A 14603-nucleotide genomic window follows, 5' to 3' on the forward strand; every position below is an offset into this window, starting at 1 on the left:
ATGGGTAATGGTTTGTCTTGTAGTTCTTGTTGGACGCTTGTAATTTGTTCATGTACAGATACTTCTTTCTGATCTGATGTCCACTTAATCCATCTCATTTGTTGTCTTCACAGCAAAGAAAGTGTTGATCGTTTACGCTCATCAGAGCTCTGCTTCATTCAATGCTGCAGCTAAAACTGCTGCTGTGGAGGTCTTGACTGCTCAGGGCTGCACAGTAGAGGTATCTGACCTGTATGCCATGAACTTTAAAGCCACTACTACTGCAGAGGACATCAAAGGTACACCATCCCACACATGCATTAAAGGGCTGTTTCATCCACTTGACTCTAACAAAGTCTCACCATGTCAGGTGATGTGAAGAATGCTGAAAACTTCCGTTATCTGGAGGAAACCAGACTGGCGTGGGAAGAAGGAAGGCTCTCTGAGGACATCACTAAGGAGCAATCTAAGCTCACTGATGCAGACCTTGTTATCTTTCAGGTAGAACATGATAGCCAAGCTATAGTGTGCCCCCTTCCAGTGTTGTACTAACTAAGCTCCTCTTTTCCCACTTTTCTCTCCAGTTCCCCATGTACTGGTTCAGTGTTCCTGCAATCATGAAGGGCTGGATTGATCGTGTGCTCACAAGCGGCTTTGCTTTTTCAAAAGAGAAGCGCTACAGCCAGGGAGTCTTCAAGGTAAGGGTTGAACTGGGGTTTAAACTAGCTTTGGTATTTCTGTACTGAACTCTACTCCTTGCAGGACAAGAAGGCCATGTTGTCCTTCACCACTGGGTCTCTTGAATCCATGTTCAGCTCAACTGGGATTAATGGAGACATGAATGTCACACTCTGGCCACTACAGGTACAAATGTGGAATGTTCTGGACTTCTTGCAGATCATCACATGATTAAACCTGCATGTTAATTTCTGTGCAGAATGGGATCCTGCACTACTGTGGCTTCCAGGTTGTGGCCCCTCAGGTCTTCTGGGCTCCTTCTTGTGCTACTCCTGAAGCCCGCAGCTGCATGCTGGAGGGCTGGCGCACACGGCTGCAAGGTCTCCTGGAGGAGAAGCCTCTATCCTTCATTGCCTTGGACTGCTTTGATGACAAGGCTTTCCAGCTGAAGCCTGATGTGCACAAGGAGCATGACGGCAAGGAGTTTGGGCTGACGGTGGGCATCCACCTGGGCAAACCACTCCCACCCCACAGCCAGATGAAAGCAGGGTGCTGAAGTTGTGATTTAATAAAACATGGTTTGTTCTAACTTCAGCAATGGTTTTGAAGCTGTTTGTGGTAAACCTTGGTGACCTTGAACCCTAGTTGCCATCTCTGAAGTAACTATAGTTTCTAATGGCTGCAAAAGTTTCAACATGAGTTGCTTTCTGAAGTGATATAATGGCGTGATCCAAAAACAAATGCACAACTCGTACTTGAGGATTTTTTTTTTTTTTTTTTTTTTAAACAAGACATTGGCTGAACTCTAATACTAAGAATTATTCTCACATTCAAAGAACTGGCTGATTGGCAAATGCCTGTATTTCTCAACATTTAGGTTCCCCTGCCGCAGTAGAGGTACCTCTTTACTTCCTAGTTAGCAGAGGGGTAAAATTGCAGTAATTTTTTTCTTTTTTCCTCATGTGCCTAGAAGTGAACAAGACCACTGTGGAAAATATTGTGCATGCATTCTCCAATATGGATGCTCACTTGTCCCACAAAGGGAGTGCTGGTTCAGTTGTCTTACGATATTAAAAGATGACTTATCGAAACGGGGCACCACCTGACTTTATCAGGAAATAACTAAACGGCAAAATCAGCCGAAAAGTACCTGTTGCATACGTGCTAGCCTGTTGCCAGGGGTGGTGTTACAGAATAACAGGGAAGGAGTCGGAGTACAAACCTTTGCAACCGGAAGCTGTGACCGATATAAAATCAACGCTCATTCAAATGACTCAATTTCTTTACATGTTAGATGCCAAAACTACACAAGTAAACATTAAACAAACTTCAGATCTACGTGTGTGTGTGTGTCAGGACAACGTCACTTAAAGGGCACCAAAAGGAAAATGGTGGACGTCACGTAAGACCTCAGAACATACATGCGCTTTTCAAAATTGCGGGGGGGGGTTCCTCCACCCAGTGATAACAGAAAATATTGGAGGCTTTATAGCCAAGATAAAATTGTGTTGGGGTTAGTAGGAAAGAATGAGATGAATAAAGTAAAACCTAAGACACTAGAAAAACTTCTCACCACCAAAAAACTAGCTCTTCTGATGTTTTCCACACAGAGACGCACCAATGTGAAACTTCACATGGGAAATGAGGAAGGGCCTTGTTTTCTGTTGTGGAAGAACACGTCATCAAGATCCAGCAAAGTGGATACAGCAGTAGACAAACGATAAAATAAACAGACACTCTAGAAAAGATGCTTTAACACCATTGATGGGGAATGGGCCATATTGGAGTTCTCCAGGGCTCCATACTTGGACTCCTATTTTTTCATTATATATTAATGGTTTGCCAGATGTTTATCCAAATGGAAATACTCAACTCTATGCTGACGATACAATTGTGTTTATCAAAGCAAAATCTGATGTGGAAGCCTCTTCAAAATTAACATCAGCAATGACTTGCATCTATGTATGTTGAGTAAATCCAATCTTTTATTAAATACTAAGAAAACTGTCTGCAATGAGTTTTACAAAACACCCTGCATTAAGGTAAAATTCAAATGTATTTCTAAAAAGAAAAGAACTACAAATTGTCGATGAATTTAAATATCTGGGTGTTACCTTGGTCTCAACATTATCTCTTAAGAAACATGTTAAAACAGGTGTTCAAAGTTGTACATTTTAATCTTGTTAATTTCAGGCAAACTCAACCATTTTATGCTGCAAAGATTTTTCTTTATTGTATGATATGTTCACATATTGAATATTGCATTACTAATTGGTCACTGACTACCATGGCTATCTTAAGACCAATATAGAGCTTATATATAAAAAAAAAAACATTAAAAGTGATTGATACAAAAATCATATTCTTTTCATCATTGCCTGATACTTGAAAAACATAAAATTAAAAATTTTGCAAATTCAAACTGGTATGTTCAATCAAGAAGATCGTGTACAGACTCTCTTTGCCATCATTGTATCAATTTATGAAATTCAAATCTAGTACAAGTAGTAAAACAAAGAGAGTCTGTACTGGAGGTGACTGTGCAGTACCTTTTAGACAGACAGGGTTCGGTCAGCAGGTGCTATCAGTTAAAGGTGTGGAGCTTTGGAACAGCGTGCTAGCAGATATTAAAGACTGACACTTTTATAGCTTTTAAAGCAAAACGTGTTGGCTAAAGAGGAACCAGTCATGTGACCTCTGACATTTCTTGCGTTCTTATGTTTCACGCACCAACATGCGTTGACAGTTTGTAATGTTTTTGTCTGTTGACAGTGTTTGTTAACTTATTTTTCAATTTGTTTTGACTCCCATGTTGTGTGGATGATCTTTGTATTTGTCTGATATTATTGTGTTTCTAATTTCTTTTCTTGATCTGCTCAGGCCTACAGATGAAAATTTGCTATTGGCTATATCTGGAATATTGACATTGTTATGTTCACTAATGTGCATCGTCCCTTTGAATGAGTAAATAAATAAATAAATAAATTAATTAATTAATGAATGAATTAATTAATTAATAAATACATAAATAAATGAATACATATCCTAAAAAAAAGTTGGGAGATTCCCCATCTTGTAAAAAATATTATTTAGTCTGGTATGCCCTAATCATACATAGAACATTATGACTATCTCCTCTCTTCCGGTTCTGCCCTGCATTTGTTTTGTATCCACCTGCTTCTATATTTAATAAAATTGTCTGGCAGTGTCATTTATGTCCCAGTTTTCTTGCCATACTGAGACAGCAGATCGTTGATTGACAACACCTGGGGGAGCTTGAATACATAGAGCGTATAAAAACAGGATGCTGAGCTTTGATCCAGCATGAGCTGCATTTTATTTATTGTAAGCAGCTGTTTGTAAAGTTCACTGGTTACAGTCAGGACGCTGCTTCAGAATGGGTAATGGTTTGTCTTGTGTCTCTTGGTGATTGCTTGTTATTTGTTTATGTACAGACACTTGTATCTGTTTAAATGCCTCTTTGGATTTTTTTTTTTTTATCTAATGGCCCCTAAAGCAGTTTTATTTCCTGTCTTCACAGCAAAGAAAGTGTTGATCGTGTACGCTCATCAGAGCTCTGCTTCATTCAATGCTGCAGCTAAAACTGCTGCTGTGGAGGTCTTGACTGCTCAGGGCTGCACAGTAGAGGTATCTGACCTGTATGCCATGAACTTTAAAGCCACTACTACTGCAGAGGACATCAAAGGTAGACCATCCCACACATGCATTAAAGGGCTGTTTCATCCACTTGACTCTAACAAAGTCTCACCATGTCAGGTGATGTGAAGAATGCTGAAAACTTCCGTTATCTGGAGGAAACCAGACTGGCGTGGGAAGAAGGAAGGCTCTCTGAGGACATCACTAAGGAGCAATCTAAGCTCACTGATGCAGACCTTGTTATCTTTCAGGTAGAACATGATAGCCAAGCTATAGTGTGCCCCCTTCCAGTGTTGTACTAACTAAGCTCCTCTTTTCCCACTTTTCTCTCCAGTTCCCCATGTACTGGTTCAGTGTTCCTGCAATCATGAAGGGCTGGATTGATCGTGTGCTCACAAGCGGCTTTGCTTTTTCAAAAGAGAAGCGCTACAGCCAGGGAGTCTTCAAGGTAAGGCTTGAACTGGGGTTTAAACTCTTTGGTATTTCTGTGCTGAACTCTACTCCTTGCAGGACAAGAAGGCCATGTTGTCCTTCACCACTGGGTCTCTTGAATCCATGTTCAGCTCAACTGGGATTAATGGAGACATGAACGTCACACTCTGGCCACTACAGGTACAAATGTGGAATGTTCTGGACTTCCTGCAGATCATCATATGACTAATCCTGCATGTTAATTTCTGTGCAGAATGGGATCCTGCACTACTGTGGCTTCCAGGTTGTGGCCCCTCAGGTCTTCTGGGCTCCTTCTTGTGCTACTCCTGAAGCCCGCAGCTGCATGCTGGAGGGCTGGCGCACACGGCTGCAAGGTCTCCTGGAGGAGAAGCCTCTGTCCTTCATCTCCTTGGACTGCTTTGATGACAAGTCTTTCCAGCTGAAGCCTGATGTGCACAAGGAGCATGACGGCAAGGAGTTTGGGCTGACGGTGGGAATCCACCTGGGCAAACCACTCCCACCCCACAGCCAGATGAAAGCAGGGTGCTGAAGTTGTGCTTTAATAAAATATTTGTTCTAACTTCAGTAATGGTTTTGAAGCCGTTTGTGGTAAACCTTGGTGTCCAGTTGCCATCTCTGATGTAACTATAGTTTCTAATGGCTGCAAAAGTTTCAACATGAGAAGCAGTCTGTGAAATGTCTGAAGTTATATAATGGCATGACCCAAAAACGAATGCATAACTCAAACTTCAGGAATGTTTTCTTTTTAAACTAGACATTGGCAGACAGCTGAACTCTTAATACTAAGAGAATTCTCACATTCATAAAGAACTGACTCCTTGGCAAATTGCCTGTATTTTTCAGCATTGAGGTACTTACTTCCTACTTCACAGGGGAGGAAAATTGCAGTCATTTCTCAACTGCTTCGCTGTGGCATGTTTTCTCATGTGCCTAATAGTGAACCAAGACAGTTGTGGAAAATCTTGTGCTTTATCAGGCAGCTAGAAATGGCATATCTAAAATGGACAGGGGAAAGAAATTCTGGTGGGGGTGGGGTTTCACACAGACATAACCTAAAATGAACAGTTATCGTTGACATGATCAATCTTCCACAGGGAAATGGTTACAAAGTGTACTGTGAAATACAGATTTACTGACTCCATTCAAAAGATTTTGTTTCATTGGCCCTTAGCTAGGCATATCTAGTGCATGTACTTGTTAAATGCTGTGCAGTCGGAGCTAATAGAATTACTTGCAGCATGGTAGTGACCCAAACAAACTTCACCTCAAACCTCTGACTGTTCTGTATATGAAAAAACACAAATGTAACTTTGCTCCTGCAACATAATCCCTTCCTGTCATAACAAAAGGGGATGTTGCAAAAAGGCTCAATGTGAATACCAGTGAGCTGATATGGTGAAAAGGGCTTCAGAGCTTAAAAACAAACCCAGAGGGGTTTGTTCATGAGGGCGATCAGGCTTCACACCACCACAAAAAAAGTATTCATTCACTTATTTGTTCATTCTCATGCTCTATTAGTTATGACCAACTTGTCAGTTCAAGCGATCTCTGCATTATTGTCCAATCAGTACAATGCCCTGGCAACTGTGAACCCATCCCTTCTGGAGCAATTTCAGCCAGTTTTAGAATAGTACAAGATCTCCCACATATACTTATCAGTTTTTTCACATCCAGGCACAGTAAATGACAAAGCATGAAGTCACGTGACCCACAGGTTTCTGAAAACCGGTTTTGAAGTCTCTGCACAGCATTTAACTGCATGCACTAGATATGCCTAACTAATGTCCAATGAGAAGTCAGTTTTAAATGGAGTCAGTAAATCTGCAGTTCATACACTTTAGGTGGTTTGTAACCGTTTCCCTGGACTGAAACTGACAGTGTACATTTTAGGTTGTGTCTAAAGCGCCCCCCCCCCCAAGAATTTCTTTCCCCTGTCCATTTTAGATATGCCATTTCTAGCTGGCTGATAGAGACACAGGATTCCACTTTAAAGGGTTCTATCAATACAAGTGTAAGCATGTTTAGTGCAGCACAAGATTTTCCAGTTCTCTTGGTTCATTTCTAGGCAAATGGAAATAAGAGAAATTACTGCAATTTTCATCTGCCAACTAGGAAGTAGAGGTACCTCAATGTTGAAAAATACAGGCAATTTGCCAAGTAGCCAGTTCTTTATGAATGTGAGAATAATTCCAAGTATCACCTGTCTGCCAATTTTTAGTTTAAAAAGAAACATTCCTGAAGTTTGAGTTATGCATTTGTTTCTGGATCACACCATTGTATAACTTCAGACATTTCACGGCTACTCATCTTGAAACTTTTGCAGCCATTAGAAACTATAGTTATGTCAGAGATGGCAACTAGGGTTCAATGGGCACCAAGGTTTACCACAAACAACTTCAAAACCATTACTGAAGTTAGAACAAATATTTTATTAAAGCACAACTTCAGCACCCTGCTTTCATCTGGCTGTGGGGTGGGAGTGGTTTGCCCAGGTGGATGCCCACCGTCAGCCCAAACTCCTTGCCGTCATGCTCCTTGTGCACATCAGGCTTCAGCTGGAAAGACTTGTCATCAAAGCAGTCCAAGGAAATGAAGGACAGAGGCTTCTCCTCCAGGAGACCTTGCAGCCGTGTGCGCCAGCCCTCCAGCATGCAGCTGCGGGCTTCAGGAGTAGCACAAGAAGGAGCCCAGAAGACCTGAGGGGCCACAACCTGGAAGCCACAGTAGTGCAGGATCCCATTCTGCACAGAAATTAACATGCAGGTTTAGTCATGTGATGATCTACGAGAAGTCCAGAACATTCCACATTTGTACCTGTAGTGGCCAGAGTGTGACGTTCATGTCTCCATTAATCCCAGTAGAGCTGAACATGGATTCAAGAGACCCAGTGGTGAAGGACAACATGGCCTTCTTGTCCTGCAAGGAGTAGAGTTCAGCACAGGAAAACCACAGAGAGTTTAAATCCCAGTTCAAGCCTTACCTTGAACACTCCCTGGCTGTAACGCTTCTCTTTTGAAAAAGCAAAGCCGCTTGTGAGCACACGATCAATCCAGCCCTTCATGATTGCAGGAACACTGAACCAGTACATGGGGAACTGGAGAGAAAAGTTCTAGTTAGTACAACAGAGGGGTTTACTTCATTGGGTAGACACGACTGACACCCAGATTACCTGGAAGATAACAAGGTCTGCCTCCGTCAGTTTCGATTGCTCCTTAGTGATGTCATCTGACAGCTTCCCTTCCTCAAATGCCAGTCTGGTCTCCTCCAGATAACGGAAGTTTTCAGCATTCTTCACATCTCCTGAAACAGTGGATGGGTTCATTAGGGCCTGATTGTAAGCTTAAGAGACCTTTTAGTCCATCTGTTGGTTTGTCCTGTACCTTTGATGTCCTCTGCAGTAGTAGTAGCTTTAAAATTCATGGCATACAGATCAGATACCTCTACTGTGCAGCCCTGAGCAGTCAAGACCTCCACAGCTGTATCTTTAGCTGCAGCACTGAATGAAGCAGAGCTCTGATGAGCGTACACGATCAACACTTTCTTTGCTGTGAAGATAGGAAATGAGATGGATTAAGTGGACATCAGATCAGAAACAGCCAAAGATCCAGTAAAACGGAAACAAACCTTTGTGCATCAGTGCATGAGCACAAATTACAAGCATTCAACAAGAACTACAAGACAAAACATTACCCATTCTGAAGCAGCGTCCTGACTGTAACCAGTGAACTTTACAAACAGCTGCTTACACTAAATAAAATGCAGCTCATGCTGGATCAAAGCTCAGCATCCTGTTTTTATACGCTCTATGTATTCAAGCTCCCCCAGGTGTTGTCAATCAACGATCTGCTGTCTCAGTATGGCAAGAAAACTGGGACATAAATGACACTGCAAGACAATTTTATCAAATATAGAAACAGGTGACTAGAAGACAAATGCTGGGAAGAACCGAAGATATATATGTCGCAATCACCTTGAGTCTGTGTGTCATGTGTAATTGGAATGAGAGGGCAATGACAGATGAGCATTTACTGAATTATCTGAAGAAAACATGTTTATTGGAGAGAATTTAGTTTCTTATGTTTTTTCCAATCTGCTGAACCACTATTTTCCTCCTCCTGTCCAATAGGTACAAGGTGATAATAAGTATCTCCTTCTCTGGTCAAAACATTCCACTACTTCCAGTGATCACCAACCTTGGGATAAAAATGGACTCCCATCTCACATACGAGGCCCACATTCAACAACTCTGCAAAACCTCGTTCTATCACCTCAAGAACATCACCAAACTCCGTCCTTCACTCAGCATGGCTGATGCTGAAAAGTTGGTCCATGCTTTTGTTTCCTCCAGGCTGGACTACTGCAATGCATTCCTCATTGGGATTCCTAGCAAGAGCACTCAAAAGCTCCAATACATCCAGAACAGCGCTGCTAGGATCCTGATGAGGGTGTGAATATACAGCTATATCACTCTCATTCTCAAAACCCTCCACTGGCTCTCTGTATCACTCCGGATTCAGTACAAGGTCTCTCTCCTCACCCACCGACGTGTTCATGGAACTGCCCTGACTCACCTCTTGGATCTCCTCACTCCTCCGGCATCCTCACGCTCCCTCTGTTCCTCGTCCACCAAAAACCCCAAAAACTAAACTCCGCACAATGGGTGATCGAGCCTTCAGTTCTGCTGCTCCTCGCTTATGGAATGCCCTCCCAGACCATCTGATGGCCTTGCAGACTGTGGACGCTTTTAAACTTGGCCTAAAAACCCACCTTTTTAAAAAAGCCTTTTCCGGCTGATTTTTTTATTCATGGTTGATTTTAACTTGTAGCACTTTGAGATTTCTTTTAAATGAAAAGTGCACTACAAATAAAATGAATTATTATTATTATTAGGTGGAAAGGTAACTTTAAAGTCGATGCCTGTTGCAAAAGTTGGAAAAATGACATAAGGCTTTCATGCATCTGTTGAGCACGTACCAGGTGAAGCATTGATTGGAGACTTGTGTCCCCTACGAGGAAATCACATGACCTATGACCAACATGGTTTGTCCCGAGTATGTCATTGCAGTAGTTCAACAGTATCATTTTTTTAATAAAAACTCTCTGAATCCAACTACTTACTGTCTAAATTCCAGGTTGGGTTTCACGCAAAAATTACATTTGTTGCAGTTCTTTGACTGGCCACTAGAGGCTGGCTCCAAAAGCGACTCAATCTCATTTGACTCCCATGATAATATGTTCAAGTTTAGAGCAGAAGTCGACGTATTGAATGACAACCTTGTATAAAGAACCATTTTGGTCTCAATTGATTGATTTCACATCCATGACAACTCTGAGGGTGAACTTTCTTTCCGTTTTTAATATTTTTATTGTTTTTTTTAGATTACCAACATGATAAACACACTTATAACAACCACCTCCCAAATATACACACAAGAAAGGGAGGGCTTTACTACAGTGATTCTTAACCATAGGGCCGCGGCCCACACTTGGGCCGCGAGCGCCATCTAGTGGGCCGCCAAAAAAAAATCTGTTTTGTACTTGTGGGCCGCGGGGGCCGCGGGACTGCATAGCAACTCCCAACCAAATGAGGAGAAGAAGACACTCAGCTAGCTGTACGTGTAATAGTAAGAGAAATGGTGTGTCTTTACAGAGAAAATCCTTCATTTTGCACAGAGTAGGTTTAGATCCGCCAGGATTAGGGATCGATTAATTGGGTCTGCGCCCAGAGCGAGCGAGCACGGCGTGCTCATTTATCCCGGCGCGTCCCCGCGGCCGGGGAGGTCGGCTGAGGCTGCCGCTCGGACGGTGGGCTCCGTCGTTACTGCTGAAGGATGGTAGATGTAGATGCGTGGGCTGTCGTGTCTGCTGGACTGGACTGTTCGGGCTTTCGAAAAAGCATCGGAAAGTAACTGCTGCAGCGCGACCAGAGAGCTGCGGTGCGGGCTGTGCCCGTCTCAGCTGATCAGGCTCGGATGAACCCGACACACTGAGTCCTGACAACTTATTAATGTAAATAACTTAAAGTAAAATCAAACTAAGTTTTGTCCTCGCTGTATTTTTAAATATGCAACCCGGAATGGACAAATTCATCCTGTTCAGTCTTCCCACTGGGACAAAACCAGTGTCTCATACGTTCAGAGACCATGGCGTTCAAAGTGCGAAAGTGAAACGCCACTGAAACAAAACACAAAGTTTTTCATCAAACATATCCACTCAAGTCTGAACTGAAGTCACAGAAAATAAGCTGAGCATCTTAAAACATCCTGCCCATGTCTGGGTCCAGATACAGCTGTGAAGCAGCTTTCTCCACAGTGAACAGAATTAAAACTAAATATCGTTTCAGGCTCATCAATGAGCACCTCCACATGCATATGAGAACCTGACACCATCCAGCCCAGATTTAAAGTCCTGACAGAAGAAATTAGAGCTCAGTTCTCTCACTGAACGACAGAAAGTGGGGGCATACGATTATAACAGGGGAAGAAAGAAAAACTGCAAAACTGTTAAATTGTTAAGATGTGTTTATATTAATTTAGTATAAAAATGTGTTGAGACAATTAACAAAGAAAAGGGGAAATTCAAACTGCTGGTAGAGAAATAAAATAAGATAGCATTTGAAAAATAAAATAAAATCTACTTTATTTTTAAGAGAAAAAAATATGTTTAATTCAAGTTAAACATGTTAATTGGCAAATATGTACTTTTTTTAATATAACAGTCAGATGCAGATGTTGATACAACTATGAGGCTAATTGAATATACACACACACACACACACACATATACATATATATATATATATATATACATATATATATATATATATATATATATATATATATATATATATATATATATATATATTATGATGTTCTGGACCTTCGCTTGAGTAAATTTTCTCTAAATGGACCTCTTAAAGTTTTAGTTGAATACCCCTGCTATACAGTGTTTATATTTAATGGGCCCCGGGCCACTCTGTACTGAAAAAATTGGGCCCCAAGGTCAGAAAGGTTAAGAACCCCTGCTTTACTAGACAACGGGTGGCATTTCGAAGTGTGTACATAAAACACATTTTTTAATTCTCTCAACCCCATTTCAAAGGAAGGGGGTTTATCTGAGTTCCACCAGAGCAATATCACCTTTCTGGCCACTACTGTGGTCCATGACACAACCTGTGCCTCTTTCTTGTCCCTCGCCCAACCTGATTCAGTCACCACAAACAACACTGTGACGGGGGTTCATGGGAACTCCCTACCAATTGCCCCAGCTGGAAAATCAAACAAGAGATACCAAACGAGCTGTAATTTTTGACATTGAAAAAAAAACATGAGCCAAAGTCTCTTGGTCCTTAGAGCGCTTAACACAGAGTGCATTAAAATCCTTATTTTATTTTTTTAGTTTGGTGGGGGCAAAGTGCATCCTATACACCACCTTGAATTGGATCAAATTATGTCTAGCAATAATTGAAATATTGTTGTGTATTCTTAATGCATTTCTGCTAAAAGTCACCAGAAATGTCCACCGCCAATTCTTCTCACCAGTGCTTTCTATAATTATCAGATAAATGACTCTATATTTAATAAAACACTGTATTGGCGAGTAACAGCACCTCTAGTAAATGATTCAACGGACTCAAAGCTGTCAAAGACTAAATCCTGAGGAGTCGCTTCATAATGTGGGACAGAGGCTTCAATAAAGTGTTGCAGCTGTAAAAATCTATAGAAGTGTGAATTTTGACAATTACATTTTCACCCTTAACTGCTGGAAAGATGATAGATGTCCGTCAGTATAGATATATATCTTTGACAGAGCAAACGGTTTTTCCCTGCCATGTAGTAAATGTAATATCCTCAAGCCCAGGCCTAAAGACATTGGCCCGGTTTCCCAGATCAGTTAAGTAGTTCTTAACAGCGAAAGACTTCTTTCACAGGCTCCTTAAGAAGGTTTGAAAGAAGTCTTTCGCTGTTAAGAACTACTTAACTAATCTGGGAAACCGGGCCATTATTATTACATCTTGGGGTACCTAGGTACATTTTGGGGCACTTAACTGCACCCAAATTTTGATTCCAGACCCGAATAGAATTAGATTCTAGGGTTTCTGCTATATAACGTATTCTTCACTCTTATTGGACTATTTAGCAGAGCTGGAAGGCAGGTTTGCCTACCAGACAGGTGTTTCATTGTTAACCATGAGGGTTGCCCCTCCAAGTCAGCTCCCCGGGTGCACCTACAACAGAAAGGAAACATTTTTAAATGTGCAGCAATGTAATATGATCTAAAATGTGGAAATCTCAGGCCACCACAAGTTTTATGCTTAAGTTTTTTTTAGAGATTTGTGGAACCTTACCTGAACAGAGGATATGATGGTATCAAATTTTTTCTTTTTTTTTTCCTTGTCTGCACATATATTAATGGTTAATACCACGCTAGTAAGAACCTAAAGAATATATGTGGATTTTTGATATAAAATACATATTTTTTAATATATCACATATCCATCGTCCGCCGCTAATCCGTTCCCGGGTCGCGGGGGCAGCAGTCTCAACAGAGATGTCCAGACTTCCTTCACCCCAGACACTTCCTCCAGCTCTTCCGAGGGGAGTCCGAGGCATTCCCAGGCCAGCCGAGAGACATAGTCTCTCCAGCGTGTCCTGGGTCTTCCCCGGGGTCTCCTCCCGGTGGGACATGCCTGGAACACCTCTCTAGGGAGGTGTCCAGGAGGCATTCGATACAGATGCCCAAGCCACCTCAACTGACTCCTCTCAATGTGAAGGAGCAGCAACTCTGAGCTCCTCCCGGGTGACCGAACTCCTCACCCTATCTCTAAAGGGAGCGTCCAGCCACCCTGCGGAGGAAACTCATCTCAGCCGCTTGTCACGTATCACATATATCTATTTTATTAAAGCTAGGGTCTACGATCTTGAGTTTTTAAAATAAGACACCTACTCCCCACACAAACTCACTCCCCCCTGTGCTCTGCCTCACATGAAGCTCAGTCTGCCAGTACTTCGGCAAATACTCTCAAAATGTCCTCTGTTGCCGTACTTTGGGAGGCGGGGAGTAGGGTGAGGACTGTCCAATCACTGACATTCTAGCAGATTGACCAATAGGCGCCATTCGGGGTGAATGGCGCCTATTGGTTGACTTCTTTGCAGGATTACAGCAGATTAGGTAACACTATTGGGCCTTAACCTTATAAATGATTTTGATAAAAATGAACAAGATGTAATATCGTAGACCCTAGCTTTAATTATTTTAGTTTTCCAATTTTATATACTGAAGAGGAACCAAATTCCTTAATCAACTGGAGAGCAACGATTGAGGTTTTTAGTTTTGAAATGAACTACATCATGCGCTGAAAATTTGAGGGCAACACCCCAATGTGTTATTAGTAAGCCAGGGCAAAAAGAAAAACAGGATCCCCCACAGTACATAACCAAGAGGTTTCAACAGGCATTACCGATACCGTTGGTTCGTTGTACAAAATCCTCATCCAATTAAGACTCAGCAAATCCAAATAGCACTGTGAACATGCAAGGCCAGTCAAGCTGGTTGAAGGCCGTTTCTGCAGCCAAAGCAACTATACTGAATCTCCTGACCCCATATCAGGACTAGACGGTTGAACAACAGATGTGCATGTAGTAGTTGAGCAAACCCTGTTTGGTCAGGGTGTATCAGTTTAGAAAGTGCATTTGAGGCAATTTCATAGGACTTGTCAATATTATGGTCTCAACCTGAAGAGAGATGGGTCAATATGACGCAATTGCGGAGCATTTAAGAATCAGGAGATTAGATATATTGAACATATCAGATTCCTGGGTAATCTAGTCACAAGT

At 41.8% G+C, this 14603-nt stretch overlaps 3 protein-coding genes across 3 annotated transcripts; 2 read left to right on the plus strand and 1 right to left on the minus strand.

The window, feature by feature from the left end:
* LOC133445571 (ribosyldihydronicotinamide dehydrogenase [quinone]-like) lies at positions 1 to 1213 on the plus strand. The gene is made up of 6 exons (XM_061722897.1): positions 1 to 4; positions 114 to 278; positions 350 to 480; positions 564 to 677; positions 742 to 843; positions 917 to 1213. Exons 1-6 carry the CDS (start codon positions 1 to 3, stop codon positions 1211 to 1213), a joined length of 813 nt encoding a protein of 270 aa, XP_061578881.1.
* A 2841-nt stretch (positions 1214 to 4054) lies between these two features.
* LOC133445572 (ribosyldihydronicotinamide dehydrogenase [quinone]-like) lies at positions 4055 to 5296 on the plus strand. The gene is made up of 6 exons (XM_061722898.1): positions 4055 to 4058; positions 4199 to 4363; positions 4435 to 4565; positions 4649 to 4762; positions 4825 to 4926; positions 5000 to 5296. The coding sequence occupies exons 1-6, from the start codon at positions 4055 to 4057 to the stop codon at positions 5294 to 5296; spliced, it is 813 nt and encodes a 270-aa protein (XP_061578882.1).
* Positions 5297 to 7211: 1915 nt separating this feature from the next.
* Positions 7212 to 8461, minus strand: LOC133445573 (ribosyldihydronicotinamide dehydrogenase [quinone]-like). Its single transcript, XM_061722899.1, has 6 exons — positions 8458 to 8461; positions 8148 to 8312; positions 7937 to 8067; positions 7748 to 7861; positions 7582 to 7683; positions 7212 to 7508 (listed from the first exon to the last, which is right to left on the minus strand). The coding sequence occupies exons 1-6, from the start codon at positions 8459 to 8461 to the stop codon at positions 7212 to 7214; spliced, it is 813 nt and encodes a 270-aa protein (XP_061578883.1).
* Between the last annotated feature and the right edge of the window lie 6142 nt (positions 8462 to 14603).

This window comes from Cololabis saira, chromosome 6, assembly GCF_033807715.1.
Source record: "Cololabis saira isolate AMF1-May2022 chromosome 6, fColSai1.1, whole genome shotgun sequence".
Taxonomy (NCBI): Eukaryota; Metazoa; Chordata; class Actinopteri; order Beloniformes; family Belonidae; genus Cololabis; species Cololabis saira.

Bases quoted from the DNA above. Each gene is read 5' to 3' on its own strand.
- LOC133445571 (XM_061722897.1), top strand. The intron at 481-563 runs GTAGAACATGAT...TTTTCTCTCCAG, and splicing joins CAGACCTTGTTATCTTTCAG to TTCCCCATGTACTGGTTCAG. The intron at 844-916 runs GTACAAATGTGG...ATTTCTGTGCAG, and splicing joins TCACACTCTGGCCACTACAG to AATGGGATCCTGCACTACTG.
- LOC133445572 (XM_061722898.1), top strand. The intron at 4,364-4,434 runs GTAGACCATCCC...TCACCATGTCAG, and splicing joins TACTGCAGAGGACATCAAAG to GTGATGTGAAGAATGCTGAA. The intron at 4,763-4,824 runs GTAAGGCTTGAA...TACTCCTTGCAG, and splicing joins ACAGCCAGGGAGTCTTCAAG to GACAAGAAGGCCATGTTGTC.
- LOC133445573 (XM_061722899.1), bottom strand. The intron at 8,068-8,147 runs GTACAGGACAAA...CCACTGTTTCAG, and splicing joins TACTGCAGAGGACATCAAAG to GAGATGTGAAGAATGCTGAA. The intron at 7,684-7,747 runs GTAAGGCTTGAA...TACTCCTTGCAG, and splicing joins ACAGCCAGGGAGTGTTCAAG to GACAAGAAGGCCATGTTGTC.